Raw genomic sequence first — 19,402 nt, 5'->3', positions numbered from 1 at the left:
TAATTAATAATATAAAGCTAAGAATAATATGTTTTAAATAATATATAATCTCTTTAGTTACTATTATTATGAATGTAGGGTGATGGGTTTTATTTTCAAACATGAACAAAATATTGGCACGGTTTTATTTGACAAAAGTGATGCTACTAAACATTGTTGGACCACAGAGGAATTTATTATCTTGAATAGTCGACGAATGTTTCAAGATTTGTTACCAAAGGTAAATATGCGTTAACCTTATTTTATTTATTAAGCTTTAATGAATAGAATTAAATTATAGATTTAATTAATTTTTCTATCTTATTTTAGATTATTATCAAGTTTTTTATTAATCTTTACTCTTTATTTATTTAGTTACATTTACAAATTTTTCATACTTTTTATTTATTTTTTTACCTATTTATTTACTTAATTTAATTATCTATTTAATTATTTAATTTACGAACAATTAGTTTACAAATAATATTTTATTTTATTTTAAATTAATTTTTTAATATTAAATTTAAGAAATTTAAAGTTCCTTCATAGATAAGATAATTTATTTTTACAAAATTATTTTATTTATCATTTTTATTTTATCTTAATTTCTTGAGGATATTTGAAGTGTTTTTTATTTTTCTTTCAACATTTTAAAGGATACAAACATATTGTATTTTTTAAAATATACATGATGATTTTATACATATTATTTTCTTTAAACATTCCAAAATGTATTTCAATTTCATTTAAATAAATGATTAAAAAATAAAAAATAAAGAATAAATATTTTTTTCTAACCTTGATAAGTTTTTTCTAACATCTCAAACAATTGCCAAATTAAAAACAAATTACTTAAATATTGAATTGTCTATTAATACTTCAACTTTCCATTCCATCTCCTTTAAAAAAGTTCGAAATCGTTCCATCATTGATTTGTACTCCAAGTAGCCATCATCTCTCATCCCCATTTATATATCTGATTCCTCAGGTGAAAGTTTTAAATTGTGAGAACGATGAATACATCGCTCTGCTGATGGATTACTTTCACGTTTGTTTCGAGAGCGTGCGTAAGCTATCGATAGGAAAAACGAAGCATCTAATGTTGAAAGCTCTGGCGGACACAATAGGTGGCTATTTGCAAGTTTACATCCTGCCCCTTACTAAACATTCCTATTATGCGGGAAACATAAAATACCGAAATGCGAGAAAACTGTTCGAACTGCACGAGCAATTAAAGATTTTTTTACGGACTGATGGAAATGGCTGGCTGTACTCTTGCAAAGATATAAAACAGACGAAAATCCAACCGATAATGATCACGGCGCCGAAATCGTTGATCGCGTGCGAAGGCCTTATTACCTATTCTACATGTAAGAAAATAGCTATTACCTTTTAAGGCTTAAAAGGGTAACATGTATTCATAGATATTTTGGATTGATGATAATTGCCTTGATGGAAGATTCAGGGAAAATGGTTTTGTTTGATATTGAGAAGGGATAAATTGCGAAAATATTGAACGTTGGAGTAAAGTTTTGTGAATGCAAGAATTGAAATAATTTAAAAGATTGTTCATGTATAAAAGATTAAAATTAATTTTTTTTTTACATAAATATATTTATACAATTTTATTATTTTTATTCATTATTTATATTTAGATAATAAATTTATATTTATAATAACAATAATATTTTTGATTATTATATTGACTAGAATTAATTTTTATTTTATAATTTGTATATTATATAAATTTAATTCTAATTTGTAATTTATTTTATTTTATCATTCGTTTATTAGCTGCAATTGGATTCAATAAACGAGATGTAAAACGTTTCACATTCAAACAGAAAAAGAAACATTTGAAACACAAAAACAGAAGTAAAAATTCTAGTAAGTTTGTGAGGATAAATATAATTTCAATTTAAAAAATATTTTTAATATTAAATATATCCTTATATGATTTGAAGGACACAAACATGAGTCTGCAGAAGAGGAATCGATTATCATCCCTCTTCCCTTTCTGGACGATGATGTATTGCCAAATAGGTATCGGTCTCGAACCATATATGTTCAATAAGCAACACGGACGATGTTAAAATGGAATTTTTTTTTCAGTATCGCTTTACCATTTAAGAAAGATACCTTGCAGTCCATGTACAGTGAACGATCGACTTTTGCATTGGTTAAATACTACATAGCTAGCGTGAAGTGCATTACTGCGAAGTCGAAAGAAAAAACTGATCTGGAAAATTTTAATCAGGATTTTTACGATTGGCTGCAGCAATCCGTACGTTGTGAGTCGCTGTGATCGAGAGTGGCAATTTTTTTTAAATATCCCATTTTAGGGAATTGTTTAAGTGCATACAAGAAATCTCTTTGCACAAAATATTATAATAATAATAATATTTTACAAGTTACAAATGATACTAATGAAATTTTATTTGCATGATATTAAATTTAATAACAAAATTTTAAGTCATCTAATTATTCTATTTTGCATAAAATTTAACAAAAGAAAGTTTATGAGCTAACTTTTAATTTTATTAATCTAAATTTATTAATCTTATTATTATGTGCAAAAAGACTTAAGTCACTCAAAAAATTTATAGTTCATTTATAAGTACATTTTTTTTTTTTTTTTTGATTGAATGAATATTATTTTTTTCTAAAATTCATATTTTATTCCATATTACATTATTCAAATTTATCATCAGACAATTTTCATCATTTCTCCAGGTTGTACGACATCTCGATGATGAAAAATGGTATCCAGCGTTTGGCGGCGTACTGAGGGTAATAACCTCATTGGAGGACGCTGGTACGATACTTTTCCTTATTTGCAATTTTCCAATGTACGACGTTCTTGTAATTCATCGTTTTTCCATGTCAGGTGCGGGTCTCGCGAAAGGAAGAAAAAGCGGTACCTATCAAGTGATGCCCAAATTAGGCTCGTCATCGACTGCAATGCCGGAAGATGTGTCACCTTTGTATAAAGGTGAGAAGAGAAAGTAGTACTCCACTCCAATTGTTGAATTTTCTATGATCTCTGCTTTCTAATGTTTCTGCTATTAATTTTTTTTCTTGGTTTTAGAGGAGGAAACGGAAGTCACGCTTGGTACGACAGAATTAATATCGATTGCCGTAGTGAGCGCATTGTTGGTATGGTTATTAGTGGGACTGAGCTTGGTCTGCTACAGATTCCTCATAAGAAACTCGGATGAATGTATCCCGTGTGAACCTGATCCTGCGTATGTTTCAATGAATTTTTTAAAGATTATAAAGAAAAAGCAACATATAAAACATATTTATAATATATTGAATATTTTGAATACTTTCTAATATTCAATATATTGTTAATATGTTGATTATATGTCAATCAAATTGTTTATTATATGTTTTTTAAATTTTGTATCTTTATCGATATTTTAATAATTCAAAAAATATTGTTGTAAGATAAAAAATTATATATCTATTTATATCTTTGACTTTTTCTTTATAAATATGGATGTTTTTCTTATTTATAAATATTTTATATTTTTTGATTTAATAATAATAAAATCAGATTTTTCTTATTATATTTTATAACAAAATTATTTTCTTTTGACTTACAAATTTTTTTTTTCATTTAATATAGAGTTGCTGTTTTGTACGAAAATAAAGATTATTGTGAACCCGATACGTGTACAAAAGCGCCTCGTAAAGGATATATAGTGAAGATAGTGGATTGTTTAAAAAGCAGATTTCATTGCAAAACTCGGGATCAATTAGACGAGGAGCGTTGTTTAGCTGCAATTAGTTATACTAGTAAAGATACGATCGATGTTAGTAGTAGCAGAAGTTATCAGTAAGTATTAATCTATTATTTTTAAATGATTAATATATTATAAGATTGACAAAATACAAATATTTTTTATTACAATATAAATATAATAATATAATATATATATAATAAAAATATAATATAAATAAAATGTAATAATAAAATATAATAATGATTAATTTTTTTATTTAAAATTTAAGATATACTTTTAAAATTTAAACATTAAATAATAATGTTTGAAATAATAAAATACATTAAATAATTATATTTTTCATCCCTTTTTAGGAAAAGAAAAATAACTAAATCGGTTTCAGCGGCATTATCAAGTTACCGAAAGGAACGTGTACCCGTCAGAGTACGTAATTTAATAAAATTTTTTTAATAGTATGGATGGAAAATAATTGTAAATTTATTTGAATTTGTGCAGAAAGTATATTATAGCTCAGATGGCTCATTAACTACGGAGAGTGTTTGCAAACAGAGATAATAAGAAACTACAAGTTTTCATTTATCTTTTAATATCTATACATTTTTTAGTATGTATGATGTAATAAATACTGTCAATTACAAATAAAATCTTTTTTTTAAAAGTAGTCAAATTTTGGTTAAACAGCTTCGCAATATTGCTACAATGCTCTAAACAATATAAAATATTAAAAAAAAAAAAATTTTTATTCTTATAAAATCCTTTATTTGTAAAAAGTTATTTGATATTATTAATGAAAAATTTTTTCATAACAAATTCCAGTATTAAAAGTAAATTTATTAGTAAATCTACTAACACCAGCCCATTTATTGCAGAGATCGCAAAAAAGTCGTTTTAATTTTATTACAACTGTGTTCGACAGAAATGGTTCGCACTCGATTGCGTTTCGTTATGCCGTCCGCGTACGTGCGGAGTGCATTCAATGAATGCACGTTCCCGAAGCGTGCAGTTCAGAAGCCACGCGCTGCAACTTGTTGCAACCGGATCGTGGAACCAAATGCCGGCATTTTCTGGTTTATCAAACGCGTTGCAACAGCAGCGCCATCTGGTCTCTAGTAAGCGTGATGATTCCGGCAAGCAGGGAAGCCAGTGTCGTGCGATACGTTGAAGGGTAAAGGTGTTTTGTGTCGTTCCATTGATAATATTCGTGAATCTGTACTGTCATAAGTGTTTAAAAATAGTAAATATCTCATATTGGATGTGATATACGTGAACATTATTATGTATTTTGTTATTCAAGCTTGAAAATATTCATTGTCTAATGATTTAAGTAACAATCGAATGGTTTGGAATTTTTCGTTATACGTGAAGACACATGTGACAAAAGTATGTTCCTTTGTTTTTATTCAGTTAAATCCGAGTAATCGTGGTTTGAAATTTGTAGAAGTATAAGAAAATAAGTATAAAAAAACAAGGGTAAGTCTACGACATTAATGAAATTTCGGCGCGAAATTTCTCCTCCAGAATTTCATTGAAACGCGAACCGGAACGTTTCGCGCGTTCAAGAAATTTATTGGTCGATTTTAAAATGATCGATCGAATTCATCGATAGATGTCACTCGTGAAATTTATTATTTAGTTAAGTGAACCGACTATTTGAGATTCATGAAGTCAAAAGAAATTTTCGAATTTATATTTCGATTAAGCATGAGATTTTAGATTCCGCGTTATTATGTACTTAAACAAAACAAATCGAGATTAACGCTGATCGATTTCGAGGAATAGTTTCGTCATTAGTTTTGTGAATTTGAGGGAAGGAAAATGTGCGGGAATGTGTCATAATTGACATTCTTGAATCGAAATATATCGATACGATTAGAACTAGTTTCGATTAGTGAACAATGCGCACTGCGAATGAATACTCGACTTGCGTTTCGCGTGTTCGTAATTGACTGTGGTGTTGAAGTGTGTTCTCCTCTTTAAAGACATGATGGGACGCCAAAGCTGCGGTAAACTGTGCTTTCTGTTCGTCGTACTACTTTTCGCAGCTACATTAAAAGGTGAGTGACATTCATTTTTTTGAAAAGCTTTCGAAGTGTCATCACTTTCAACATATATATATATATAATATAATATGTTTAAAGTGATAGATCGAATAATTTTTATATTATTTTGGCATATATATTAATTACATATACAATGAAAAATAAGAAATATGAAATAATTTTCTTTTAAAAGGAATTATTTTTATATTATTCAATTCATTAGAGATATGATATCATATCTTTGAGATCGATAAATAATTGAAATAATCGATAGAGCTTTGATTATTATTAGCCATATTGTTAATCAAATTAGCAATTTTTTCATAAATTTCAATATAAATTTCTTATTCATAAATACAAATAGGAATAATATTAGCAAATGAAAATTAATTTTCAATTAATTTTTGTAATTTTCGAATATTATTATAAAATATAAAAGATTCGTTTAATTTACTTTGATGGTTAAATTTTATTGAGGGAAAATATGATAAGCTTCAAAATAGAAATGATATATTTTTTTTATAATATAAATACAAAATATTTCAAAGCATATGGTACTATGATGATTATGAACGTATCGTTTACATTGAAAAGTGATGAGGAACACAATAAGAAAAGGAATTCTAAACATATTTATATAAGTTCTATTTGTATTGAGGGAATCATGATGAGTTTGAATTCTTTTGTTTTTTAGATCCGTTCTACATTGGATACCAATGTTACATTTATTGTATTTGTATTCTCTGGTAATGAATGAATTATTCTTTATATTATATTATATTTAATTTTTCTTTTATTAAATAAGGAAAATAATCAATGTCTTTTTATTCTAAGAATTTCGTTACTTCTTTTTCTTTCTTTTGAGATTCTAATAAGAAAGAATAGCTTGCATCAAATTTCTGTTATGAAATTCATATCTTCTAACTTGATTCGATATCTACATGTAAAATTTTTCTGTACCTACAGATAATTACTTACAGATAACAGTGATAAGAATCGTATTATAATGAACAATAAATATTGCCTTGTAATAAGACATCGATATATTTTTCTATTTTTTCATAAAAAAAAGAAACAAGAATTAGCTAAAGTCGTTAGGATTCTAAATTTTAAATCAAATCAATTCGAATCTTTTTTACACGAGCAAACAGAAATGTAGGATTTTATTTTACAACAGTTTTGCCGTCCCATGCAAAACTTTTGACTAAATCGAATTGCAAACCATGCATATCTAACGAATCCAAAGAGAATTAAAGGGGGAGGGGAGAGAAAAAAGAGCAGAATATTTACGTCTCCTCGAAAATAAATACCAATACGTGCCTCGAAATGCGAGTTCTCGCATTTCCCAGCCGCATGACCGTTTTTCACTGTAGAAAAAAAAAAGAAATGGGGGATGGGAACAGAGGAAGAGAGGAGAGGGATGGAAAAGGCAAAGCTTGTGCCGAAATTCGAATGGAAAAACGTCGACGCGGGGTTCATTTCGGTCTAGCCGTCGTTTCGAATCCCATTCCAAAGTTCGATCTCATTCTGGACACGCGTGATCCGGATTAGAAATGTCCGTTTCTTCTGTTTTAGATAATTCTTGTTTTGTTTCATGTAAAAATACGAAATCGAAGATGAGATTGTGAGATATCATGCAAATTTCTTATTTCTTTTTTTTTTACGTACTTATTATTTTTTTTCTTCTTCGTTTTTTTTGTTTCGGTTCTTCAATTTTTTCTAAATTATTGAGAGAGAAAATGATGGAGAATTTAGAATTATTTGTAAATAATTTAACAATTAATTTTTTTATATATCATAATATTTCATATTTCGCATTAATATTAATGAGAAACTTTTATAATTTTATTTAGAAGTGAGAAATGATTTATAAAAATTGTGTTCGATACAAATAATGAATCATTCGCATAATTTAATTATTAGTTTTATTTTTCTATAATTAATGAATTATATTTTTCTATTTTTCTATAATTATCGAATAATTTTTGACAAAAATTTATACATTTTTCTTCTTTCTTTATTTTTTTTTTAATTTTTTTGATATTATAAAAGATTAATATTTTTATAATTATCGTATAAATAAATTTTGTCTTTAGGTTATACATGTTCATGTATCCATAGGAACTTCAAAATTATAAAAATGTTTTCAGATTCGTAGCAAAATATTCTATTAAAACTTTACTATTAAAACTTAATCTGTTACTTATTATTCAAAATAATATCATATATAATAAATATAATATCATAAATATAATATAAATATCATCTTTCTTCACATAAATAATATCTCATCTTATATGTTTATTTCTTAATCTTAACCCTTCTTCAACTATCATTTCGAAATCTTTTTCATCCACTTTATGGTAATATAAAGTATCTCTACACCAACGTGCAGTTTATATCTTACACAGGAAAAGCGCTAGAAAGGAGCTATAAAGATTTGCATACATCAATCGTACCCTTTTCTTCAAAGCGACACGTGTACCGGAAAATATCTGGGTGGCCACTTTAGACTTACATTCCGCTTTATAAACATTCAACAAGTGGCAACGGGGTCCATCGACTCGTGGAACTTCTCAGTTCCCCGACTATTCCTTTAAAAATCGATCGAACTGCATAAGTATTCCCCCGCGGAACGGAAGGACCAACTTTCGATGTTTAGTTTGCCGGATTAAACGAGATTCTTTCCAAGTATTGGCTCCGCAGTTGGCGAAATCGATTGCGAATTCAGCGTGCTAGAATTTTTTCTACCGTTGTATCATCACCAACTTTTCACGTTAATCCACGATCTTCGTTTTCTGGGATGGATGGTGAAGGAAGAGATTCGTGGAGCGAAATTTAATTTAGTGGAAGCTTTTCGATGTAGTTTCTTATTTCTACTTTCCTCGAGTTTGGGTAAGAAAAAACTTTCAAAACAAAACGTAGTAGGTGACATATAAAATTTTTTTCATGGAAAATTTTTTGGTTGGATTAGACAGGGATTAAATATCAATGATGTAATAATCATTTATTCGAGGAGAAGTTAAAATATGAGCTTCGTTAACTTGGTTTCTATTCACGCTATGATAAAATAAATATTTAATTCTAGCGTTAAATACTATATTTGTAATTGCAGTAATGATTTTAATAATTCTTAATAGTCGTCGGTTAATCCATGGATTAACATTTGTGTTGATAAATTTCTCATACACGGTATATTTCAAAAATTTTTCAAATGCGTTACATGATCTCGTGCCGATTCGTGACAATGATAAGAAATCTTGTCCCTTCTTCGAGCGAGTTTAACACGAGTGAGGAGACATATTTAACGAGGCACGCGAAAATAGCCCAGCAAAGCAGCAATAAAATGTGAATTTTCTGCTTGCCGAAACGTTCGAAACACTCGAAACACGGGAGCTTTAAACGGTGGGAGCTTCATAAAAATTTGAATGCAATTCACTCGCGAGCCGTGTGTTGCGAGACGCGCAATTTTACCAGTTTTTTTTCCATGAAAATTTCTTCTCTCTTCCCCGCGCGCGAACAGCAGGGAAAGACGAATAGATAGAAATCGATTTCACCGTTTATATTTATTACCCGTTTGTCGTTTCGCTATTCTAATTTCAACTGGACACCCGACCTGTAATTACGGGCATTTAAAAGCTTTGGCGACGTGTACTTTAGTTTGCAAACAATTTCAAACGCGGCCAGGGCCCGTAAGCCGAATTAATGGGCTCACTTTTAATTACCAGTCCACGCGCGGCCATTGTCCCACCCCTCCCCTCGTTTAGTTTAATTGTTCGTAACGATTAATCCTCCCGTATTTTTTATTCCGACCTGAGCTCACAAGTTCGTACTTCTTCCTGTCTTTCTTTCCTATCTCCTTGTGAAAGTCGTCGTGAAAATTGGATGAGATTTTTTTTTTTAACATAGAGGAAGAAGAAATATATATACGTTGCACGTAATAGGATTTTGGGAAGAGTTTATTATTTAAGGTTTGAAAGAGATTAGTGTGTTACATCATTTTTTTTTTTTTATTTGGGAAGTAGGGAAACTGAGAAGGGAATTTAAAGTTTCGTGGAAGGAAGGGGAATATTTGGAATTTATGGAGGAGGATATTAGCGTATTTTTGATATTTTTTTGTGCGAAAGTTGGAAATTAGAGGGAGTCTCGGGGGTTTTAATTTAGGGAATTTCCGCAATTTGCAATGAAATGTAGAAATAATATATATGTATCGCGTATAAGAAAAATTTTACGTTGAATAAAAATAATACAAAGAAAATAGAGAATAGAAAGTTCCATAAAATAATAATGAGATGGAATAATGCCAAGAATATGAAAGGAGGATAGAACAGAGTGTATTTTAATTATACGAAATATTCAAATGTTCATCAAATATTATTTCATTCAATACTATATAATGTGACGAGATATTAAAACATCAAATAATTTTACTACTAGAATCTTTATCTTTAGAGTCAAGTTACAACATTTTTCTCTGTTTCCCCCGACAAGCTTAGAATCAAAGTTAAAATATACTTTATGTGAACCTGATTAAAGTTTACTGCCCTCTCGATATGGGCAATCCTTTAGGCTACTATATACACATTTGTCATGAATAAAATATCAATCTTATAAACTCGGTGCAGAACGTAACTTTCTATATTGGCCAACTATGGATGAAGCTAGTAACTACAAAAAAAAAAATGTAGAACTTGTTTTGTATTTTTAGATACTTGTTAATGTTGCGCGTCTTGCTTTGCTGATAAACGGCAATAAGATATAATTTTATTAATAATTTTGTTAAAAAAAAAAAAGAAAAAATTAACATTTACTTAAGAGAAAATACATCGAATAGAAATGAGAGAAAAGTAATAACTTCATTACTATTCTTTAAAATATTAATAGTCAAAGCCATCAAAGTTTACATCGATTTTCTGCGAATAAATTTTTCAATAGATATTGCCTTCCTCCATATTGGCTATATAACATATAAATCACAATATCCTATTTCCGAAGTTTAATATACAATTTTTAAGAGGAAGTCACACTCTTAGAAAACTTTGAACCAATGTCTAGATCGTTCTAGGCCGCGAAACGATTTATCAATGCCTCGAGCAAGCTTGCGTGAAGATCGAAGTCGAGGCCATTCAAGATAATCGTCGTGACTTTATTGGCAATAGACCTCTGGTTATCGTCCGATGATAATGTGTTCATAAATAAATGGCAAATCGATCAAGCGAGAGTTATCGATCGTTAAACATTTATTTGGCCGAGTACAAAACGTTTATCGATTCGCGTTTAAATTACTCATCTTCGCGCGCCGGTGAAATAAATATGGCGGTAACTATCTTACACCCAGAGAAGCAACGACTTTTACAGACGCGTTCCATGGTATTTACGAGCGCAAAAAGCGCGGTTCCGCTCGTCGTTACGTCTTCCTTCGCCGTATCTTGCTAGCTCGCGTTCAATTTTACTTGGTGCAAGGTGTAAGTAGACGAGACTTGTATACAAGGTGTATAATAAATTCGTGAGATATCTTTGGAGGATTATTTAAGGATCGTAAGGTTTATTTATTATGTCACGAGCAATTTATGTTATTAGATAAAACTGAGAGTTAGATCGTATCATTCTATCTATTATCTAATTCTAAACTTCAATTGATTATTAGTTGAATTAGAATTGTAATTAAATCGATATGAAAATTATTATAACTTTATACGTCGAATCTTCCTTTGTGAATTGAATTGAATTTTGATGAATCGAAGATTTTGGATTTTCTTTTGAGGTTCGAATTACCAAGATTGCACTTTACACTTTATTTTCATTATAAATTTTAATACCTTCACATTTGTAAGATCGTAAAAAATGATACGAGGTAAGAATATAGGATGTAAGTGTCTCATTTATTTTTGGCTACACCCATGAATGCAAAAAAATCTGTAGACGTTTGAAGAAATCTTTTATCTATGTGTTTATGAGGATAAGAGGAATAAAGGTTGATGAAGATTGCTATTTTAGAGAAAGGAAGCAACGAATCAGAGGATTAAGTTTTTAATGAAGTAATTTAGAGGAACTTGTGATGAGAGTTGTAGAAATGTTGTTGAAATGTTGCTGAAATGTTGTGAGATGAATTAATAAAATCAAGAAAAATTGATTGCCAGATTTAATATTGACTTCTTTCAAATCTAAAAGTTAACAATCAGATAATCTGAAAATTCAGAAAATTTAGAGATTGGAAAATATGAAATATACAAAATTAGAATATTTAATTAGAAAATTAAAAAGTTTTCTCTTGAATTTGAAACATTCCATCTGAACTACAATAATCCATAGACGATAATTTGCCTAATTCGAGTCCATAGTTCTTTTTTAATACATTAGAAATCGATATTTTCGGTTAATAACTATAATTCTTCAAATTAGTAATAGCATTAGCATTGTTTTATCTAGATTAATAGATAAACTATTCGTTAATAATATTTTATATCTCGAATTTATTTCACCCTCTTCACCGGTTCTTTTTCACGATTCTTCTTATTGAGAAGTATAAGGAAAGAGAATCGAAAGAAACTCGGTAGAAACGGATGAGAAAAGAATGAAACTTAAAGGAACTGTTCAAGATGTCACGAAATTTATGATTATGTATAATGACCAGAACTGAATTTTCCTTTTCAAAGGATTCCACGTAATTCTGTACATATTTGTACACTTTCTTTAAGGAAGTCTCTTTTTAAACTTACACAATCTATATTAAAACTCTGGTAGAAAGTTGGCGAGATTTTATTTATGTATTTTTATTTATGTACTGTTTCATTTGATAAAAATATATCTATTGATATTCATTCACAATGAGATTTGTAAGAATCTATAGATTTCAAATATTTTTTCGAGATTTTTCTATGCTTCCGTTGTTTAATATTCATAAAATTTCTGATTCCTTATCTATATCCCAATTAATAATTCTTTCATTTCCAAATATTCTTAAACACCTTCCAATACAATCAAACATTTATCGTGATTTCTAAACTTAAAATCTTAATCTCATTTCTAACTTAATTGTACTTTTTAAATTCTATCCATCGATTCGTTTCCAATAATCTAATAAAAACGTACATTTGTCTCTATACAAACACATTGAAACATTGCGATGTATATTTCGAACGATGGGTTTAAGTCATCACCTTGCTCGACATTGGAACAACGCTATACCAGTTTCAGCGTAATAACAAACCATTGACTTAAATCCATCGCTCGAGTCTTTGCATGCATCGCAATATGTTCCAACATGTAGGCAGCTTTAGTCCATAGAACGCGCGATAAACGTTGCAAATTCTCGAGTAATCCTTCTACTTTCCGATGCACGATTTACCACCTCGTCGATCATCGACATAGCGGAAGCGCATCTTGTTGTACGGAAATATTTATACTGAGTCTACGTTGGATACGATCGATGTGGAAACGCGAATGATGACAAAGTTTGAGGGGAACTTGCCTGAATTATACATGTCGACGCCGCGTGCTTCTGCGTTTCCTATTTTTCTCTGTTTTCCCTTCCACGTTTCGTCGTGGAACACAGTGATGTGTAACGTTTCGCCGTACAAATCGATGAGGGATACGTGGATGTGGCATTTGCCAACATATTTCGAATCTTTCCGCTGTTCCCCTTTCAACGAGATGACACAGCTGTTTGCTCGTGCGTACTCCTGGACACCGGAGTTGAGGCTGTTGATTCGATGATGGTCATTCAGTTTTCCGGTGTTTCATTCTGTAAAACGCCAAAATTACTTAGGGATTCTCCTTCTTTTTCTAAAGATTTTTTTTCTTCTTTTTTTCTTTTGTTACAATTGGACTGTTAAAGTTGCAAAACGATAAGATGTTTAGCGTGGAACTGAAGAAATTTTGCTTAAATATTCTTTTTAGAAATCTTCTGTTATATAGAATTTTTTCCATATGTTTTGTGATTCTTTTTGTTCATATTTTAATATTAGAAAAATATGCTAATAATGAATGTAATGAATAATGATTAAAGTTTGATTTTCATATTTTTTAGTTTCTTTAATTTATAATTATTTTTTAGTTTCGTAATTTATAATATATTTTAAATTAAAATTATCAAATATGATTAAATAAAATTTGTTTTTATCTTCTCAAAAATGAGTTGCAGTTACAATATTATTCTTCAAGACAGACAATATGATTGTTGTCTGTTTAAAAAAAATTACGTTAGTTCACCGAATGATCCATAAAAATTCGATTTTAAGAATTCTGTACATAAGTTTTACGATCGTTTCCACTTTGACGTCAACTACATCTCCATAACCTTCGTTTATTTTCTCATCTGTTACATTTTACGATCAGAAATAACAGATATGCACAACAGAAATGCTTTGTTGAGATGCAAATTGTATCTTCCATATAACTATTACACTTCCCATAAATAGATCAGTGTTTCTCAACTATTAAATTTTCTTATTATTATATATTTTCATACATATTTGGAAAAAATTCTATTTTCATATACCTTCTAATTTTTCTATGTATCAATTTCTCAATTTATCATCAAACCATCATTTTATCATATTAATAGCAATAATTCTATCAGATATATTTTTTCTAGTTATTCTGCTTACAATATTCAATTTATATTAAATCCAAAATCTCAATTATTCTCTTATAGCCTTTACTAAAAAAAAAGTAATTTTCTTTAGATCTCATATTTATTATATATCATTTTTATGATATAATTTATATCAAATATCATTAATTTGTATCAAAATCATAGTCTGAAATATATATATTCCTCTTTTCAACTATCTTTTTCATATACTTTAACCTTTATAGTAGCACCAAATTTTTCACACCATTCAACTTCTATACATTATCTATTTCATTATCTAATGTTCACCACCCCAAACTTGAAATACAAATTAATAACAAAATCAAATTAAAAAAAATTTCCAAGATATCCAAATTAACTTATCTCTAAACTTTTAATAATATCCTCCAATTTTTTTTTCTTGCAACAAAAATCCAACACTCTTCCATCCAATTACCCTCGCGATAAAAATAATCGAATGATCCGAAAGATTTACCGCTCGAAACGTCATTTTTCACTTTCCGTTTCGCATGATTTATTCCCAGTCTCGGGCAGACGGAATAAGGAGGGAAAAATGGTGAGTTAGAGTTGTATCCAGGCCGCGCAGGGGTGGCTGGGGGTGAAGGGAAGCAGGAGCGCGGGGTGAGTCCGAGCAAAGTCAATGGCCGGCGAGCGAGGGCGTTATAAATCTGAAACTTAAATTTAGATCGTCTTTGAGACGGTTTTCTCTTCCACGTAAGTTCCATCGGCCAGTGCTGCCACCCTATCGGGGATGCTCGAACCGGAAAACGCGTTTTCGCGGTTCTTTATGACGGTCATCGCGCTCCCGGCCGTTTCCTTGGCTGTGGTCATGGTTTTTCGTACACTGGTTCAGGGTTATGTTTTACGACCGCCTTTAAGAGGAACTTAACCGAGTCTTGTTCTTTGCTACGATTTTTCTTTGTTACAAGGGAGAATAAAATATAGATGAATATGGGTGTTTCTTTTAAATAAAAACCGAGAGGAGAGAGAAAATATTGTATTGGTTTAATTTAAAGTGTTCAATTGTAAAAGTTGTATTTTGAGATTGATTGTGTTAAAAGAAAAGGAGAGAACGTAGAAATTTCTAATAACATAATATTTAAAATCGTAAAATTTGGATATCAAGGAATCATTAAAATTAGTAAATCATTGCATTCCGTAATTTTTATGTTCAATCGATTCTTTATTTTGAATTGAAGTATGAATAATAAAATTTTTGTAAAATGTTTCCTGTATATATGAACAATGGGATTAAAATAATACGTTGTAGTACATATATAAAAAAAATAGAGATACTCTTTATATTTATTTCTTTCTTAAATTGATCAATAATATGTTGATGTTGCAGTACGAAATATATTTGTGATTTTCGTTCATAAAAAAAATTGTCTTTGACAAGAAACAAACTTTTTCGTGCGAAAGCATCAAAAAAGCATTGACAAGGGAATGTTAATATAGATTCAGAAAGCAAAAAGTTAAGATACAATTAAGAATTTCCCTCCCTTTTTTTTTTTAGTTAACTTCGTGTTTTGTTTCCAGCCAATATTAAGAGAAGTTTTTGCCGAGCCTGATCTTGAGTATCACTTTGATCCGTTGCTGCTGATACACTTTAGCCCCTGGTCCAAGTTTCATAATTAGAAAGTTTATCTCGTCGGGAAAACTGTTTGGAAAAGTGCGCGCGCCTCTGGCGTCAGCATTTCCTTATCGACATCCTTAATAAAACGTTTCTAGATTATTAATTCGGGCGAAACCCTGTTCTCTGAACTGTGTATCCGTGTTCGATAGGTACACACGCGAGCTTTTTAGTATTCAGAATGGCCGATCGGAAATTCTTAAGTAGGTAGTTCGATTTTGATGAGAAATTACTTTGTGCGAACAAAAAGCCGTTAATTAAATTTTGCGATCTTTTGATTTCTATGGAAATCAAAATCTGACTTTGATGAAACGAATCGAAATTTTTTTAAGGATAAAGAAATTATACTAAGGATTATTTTAAAATTATTCCGTAATTGATTGATTCATCGTAATTTACTTTATAGTTTGAGATAAAAAAATTCATCTAATTATTGGTCGAATTGTAGAATTGAGGGAAATACTTTCGAGTATGAGTTTACTGTAATTGAATCTAAATAAATAATGAGTAACTTTTTTTACTAAACACGTAAGAAACTACAAATACGTAATAATAACGAGAAACGGCAAAATAAAAAAATCTCTTAAGAAAAATTGCAAGAATATTACTAAGAATCCAAATTTATCCGGACGAAAATCATTAGGCCTCGCCCTCCGGGGTTAAGAAACGAAAATCACTTGGATACATTGTAACCAAGTGTCGCAAAAAAGGAGCGGGAAGAAGAAATTAGAATTAGTAACGAGGTTTGCCCCCTCTTCTTTTTTTAAATTCCCCAGTCAACAGGTTAGTAAAAGAGCAGTAAGTGGAGGCATCTTACAAATTTAACTCTCGGGCCCGCCGCCCGAACGAAACGAATACAACCCGCCCCGCGTGTTGCTGTTATTTCTGGCGACAGTTTTTAACTGGTGCAATCTGCGAATAAAGCGTATTCCCCCTCTCCTCGAGCACCGGTTAACATCTGCGAGTCGTTTTCCGTCGTTATTTTCACCGAGCTTCGTCGAATTCGCTTTCTCTTCCCTCCTCTCACCCCCTTCTTTTTTTTTTATTCCATTTTATTCGGCTGTACCAACTGGCTATAGGGCTCGCTTTTAATTATCTCGTCTTCTAAACACAACTTTCTGGAGCGTGTATAAATTTTACGAGCTGTAGAATATGGATACAGTTTGACAATAAAACTTTTAAGAGAGAGAGAGAGAGAGAGAAAGAGAGAGAGAGAGAGAGAGAGAGAGAGAGAATTGTTCTTTGTTTTTCAAGGAAGCATTACACTAGCAATAGGAGTGAATGAAAATAATTTTTTTATTTTTATTTTACAAATATGACAGTGTTTGTTAGCGAAAGTTGATGATAAAAATATTCTTTATAATTAGGATACGAGCACATTTCAAAGAAAAATTTGGTCTCGAGAAATATTTTTCGCGAATACATTAGGAGTGAATGAATGAATTTTTATTTTCGATATAATCGTCCGTTAAAAAAAGAATAGTCGAAAATATTTTCATAATTAGAAATTGCGAATATATATTTCAGAATAAAATTCTCCAGATTCATTATTTATTCTTAATATAATGTCGTTTTAGCGAAAAATTACAGTTACTTAAATGAATTTGTACAAAAAAAATTCGAAAATAATGTTTTCTATTCATTTATTGGATATGTGTAATATAATATTAAGGGAAGATTAAGGGAATTAATTTGAGAGAGGGAATTAATTTTTTTATATTAAACATAAGTTTAAACTTTGTAAAAGTGGGAGAATTTTAATAATTGTAATCGGAAACGTATTAAAATTTAATTTGAGAAATAAATATATCATTCATTTCATGTACATCATTTAAGAAGAAGTTTTTATTGTACGGATTAAATAATGGAATTGGATAGTGAATCGGATAATATATATATACAGAAATTATTGATATTTCGAGTTAAATATTTACCATCGAGAAATTTAATTATTCCCGTATTTATAGATACTGTATTTACCGTAGATAACACACAGAACCATTTATGAAAGTAATTAATATGAACGAAAGCAGAGAGGCGATATTTGGTTTTTCTATGCTAAAAAATCAAGTTCTGCAGAGAGTTTCTGCGTTTGATGTTGATTCGAAACCGATCGAATTACTCTCGGTTTGACTGACAGCTCGACCAGCTTGTAGTTTGTTCGTTATAAATGAATTTTTTGAAAACACGAACATCAGAGATTCTTTTCATTTAATGATTATTCGTCTTTCGCTCTTTTTCCTCCCCTATTGTTTCCCTAAAGAAATTCGTTAGCCGTTTCAATTTCAAACTAACCTGATTACCTGAAATTTTATAATTTCTTTATTTTAATCAATCTTCAGAGCAATTTTCTGTTAATATTTTTTTACACAAGAATTGCGTACTTTATATATCAAAATTAGAAATTGATACGAGAAATTTAATTGATTTCACGTTTCACAAGTATCGTGGAAATTAGTTTCGATCTTCCAATTCTTACACAGTATTGATCAAAGCTCCGCCGAGAGGCGTTTGATAAAATTGATTCAATCTATATTGCTTAATCAAATAAATCTTGATATTTTAAAAATATCTCCTTCGTTCCTTACATTTCTTTAGTAATTTAATATGTCACTTTAGTTATTAGTTGATTGATAAAATTGAAGAAAGGTTAATTGAATGACTGTCCAGATTCAAAACTATTGTTAGACTCTTTCATAGATATCTTTAATTAACGAATACAGCCTTTTAATCTTCAGCTTCTTCTACTTTCCATCTGATAAAACTTAATTATTAACTCGAATATCATTAAATCAAAATTATTAAATAAATCAATAGAAGATTCAAAATTCAGAATAACCTCGATCATGTACGATAAAATTCCCGGCGTTCTAAGTATTAAATTCCGCCCATTTTCATGGGTGTCCTTATCAATGGATAACGTACGCCTTTTATCAGCCAGTAAATTTTTAACGTCCGATCGATTCTCGATCCGATCAGACTTTGAATTCCGCGCGGGCAGTTTCTCGCCGTATTAAATTGGCGATTTTATCAGCGACGCGTGTCACAAAGTTCTGGCCTCGGTTCGTTGCGTGCACACATCCACACGCGCGCACAACACGCGTACACACGTGCACCCGATCACCGGTGTACACGCGCACCACCCACCGCCATCTTCCACCCGAGCATTCCGTGATTTAATTAATTAGCGCGAATTAATCCCAATTAGCGAATCTTGTCTGACGACTGGTTGAGTGGCTCTACTCTTCGTTATGCACGAACGGTGTGCGGCTGCTTTCACACCGATTATTATTACGCGAACAGAGTTTGAATTTATTCCAGTGATTTCAGTTTTGTTTTTGGAAGAGAGGAAAAGTGCTTCTGAAAATGACTTTTGTCCAGATTTTGTTCGATTTTTTTCCAGCAT

At 30.3% G+C, this 19,402-nt stretch overlaps 2 protein-coding genes across 2 annotated transcripts in view; both read left to right on the top strand.

Moving 5' to 3' along the window:
* Nucleotides 1-1,730: 1,730 nt before the first annotated feature.
* Nucleotides 1,731-4,367, top strand: LOC102679866. Its single transcript, XM_031511090.1, has 8 exons — nt 1,731-1,866; nt 1,944-2,022; nt 2,092-2,263; nt 2,713-2,971; nt 3,068-3,224; nt 3,611-3,820; nt 4,082-4,151; nt 4,224-4,367. Exons 3-8 carry the CDS (start codon nt 2,129-2,131, stop codon nt 4,281-4,283), a joined length of 891 nt encoding a protein of 296 aa, XP_031366950.1. The 5' UTR covers nt 1,731-1,866; nt 1,944-2,022; nt 2,092-2,128; the 3' UTR covers nt 4,284-4,367.
* A 737-nt stretch (nt 4,368-5,104) lies between these two features.
* Nucleotides 5,105-19,402, top strand: part of LOC102677061 (tyrosine-protein kinase transmembrane receptor Ror-like) — a 282,377-nt gene continuing 268,079 nt past the window's right edge. Inside the window, 1 exon segment of the mRNA XM_031511089.1 lies at nt 5,105-5,782. Within this exon segment, the coding sequence (XP_031366949.1) occupies nt 5,710-5,782 (73 nt within the window). The 5' untranslated portion in view covers nt 5,105-5,709.

This window comes from Apis dorsata, unplaced genomic scaffold (assembly GCF_000469605.1).
Source record: "Apis dorsata unplaced genomic scaffold, Apis dorsata 1.3 scaffold_291, whole genome shotgun sequence".
Lineage (NCBI taxonomy): Eukaryota > Metazoa > Arthropoda > Insecta > Hymenoptera > Apidae > Apis > Apis dorsata.
The sequence above is the reverse complement of the archived record's forward strand: the minus strand, read 5'-3'. Positions and strand labels throughout refer to the sequence as shown.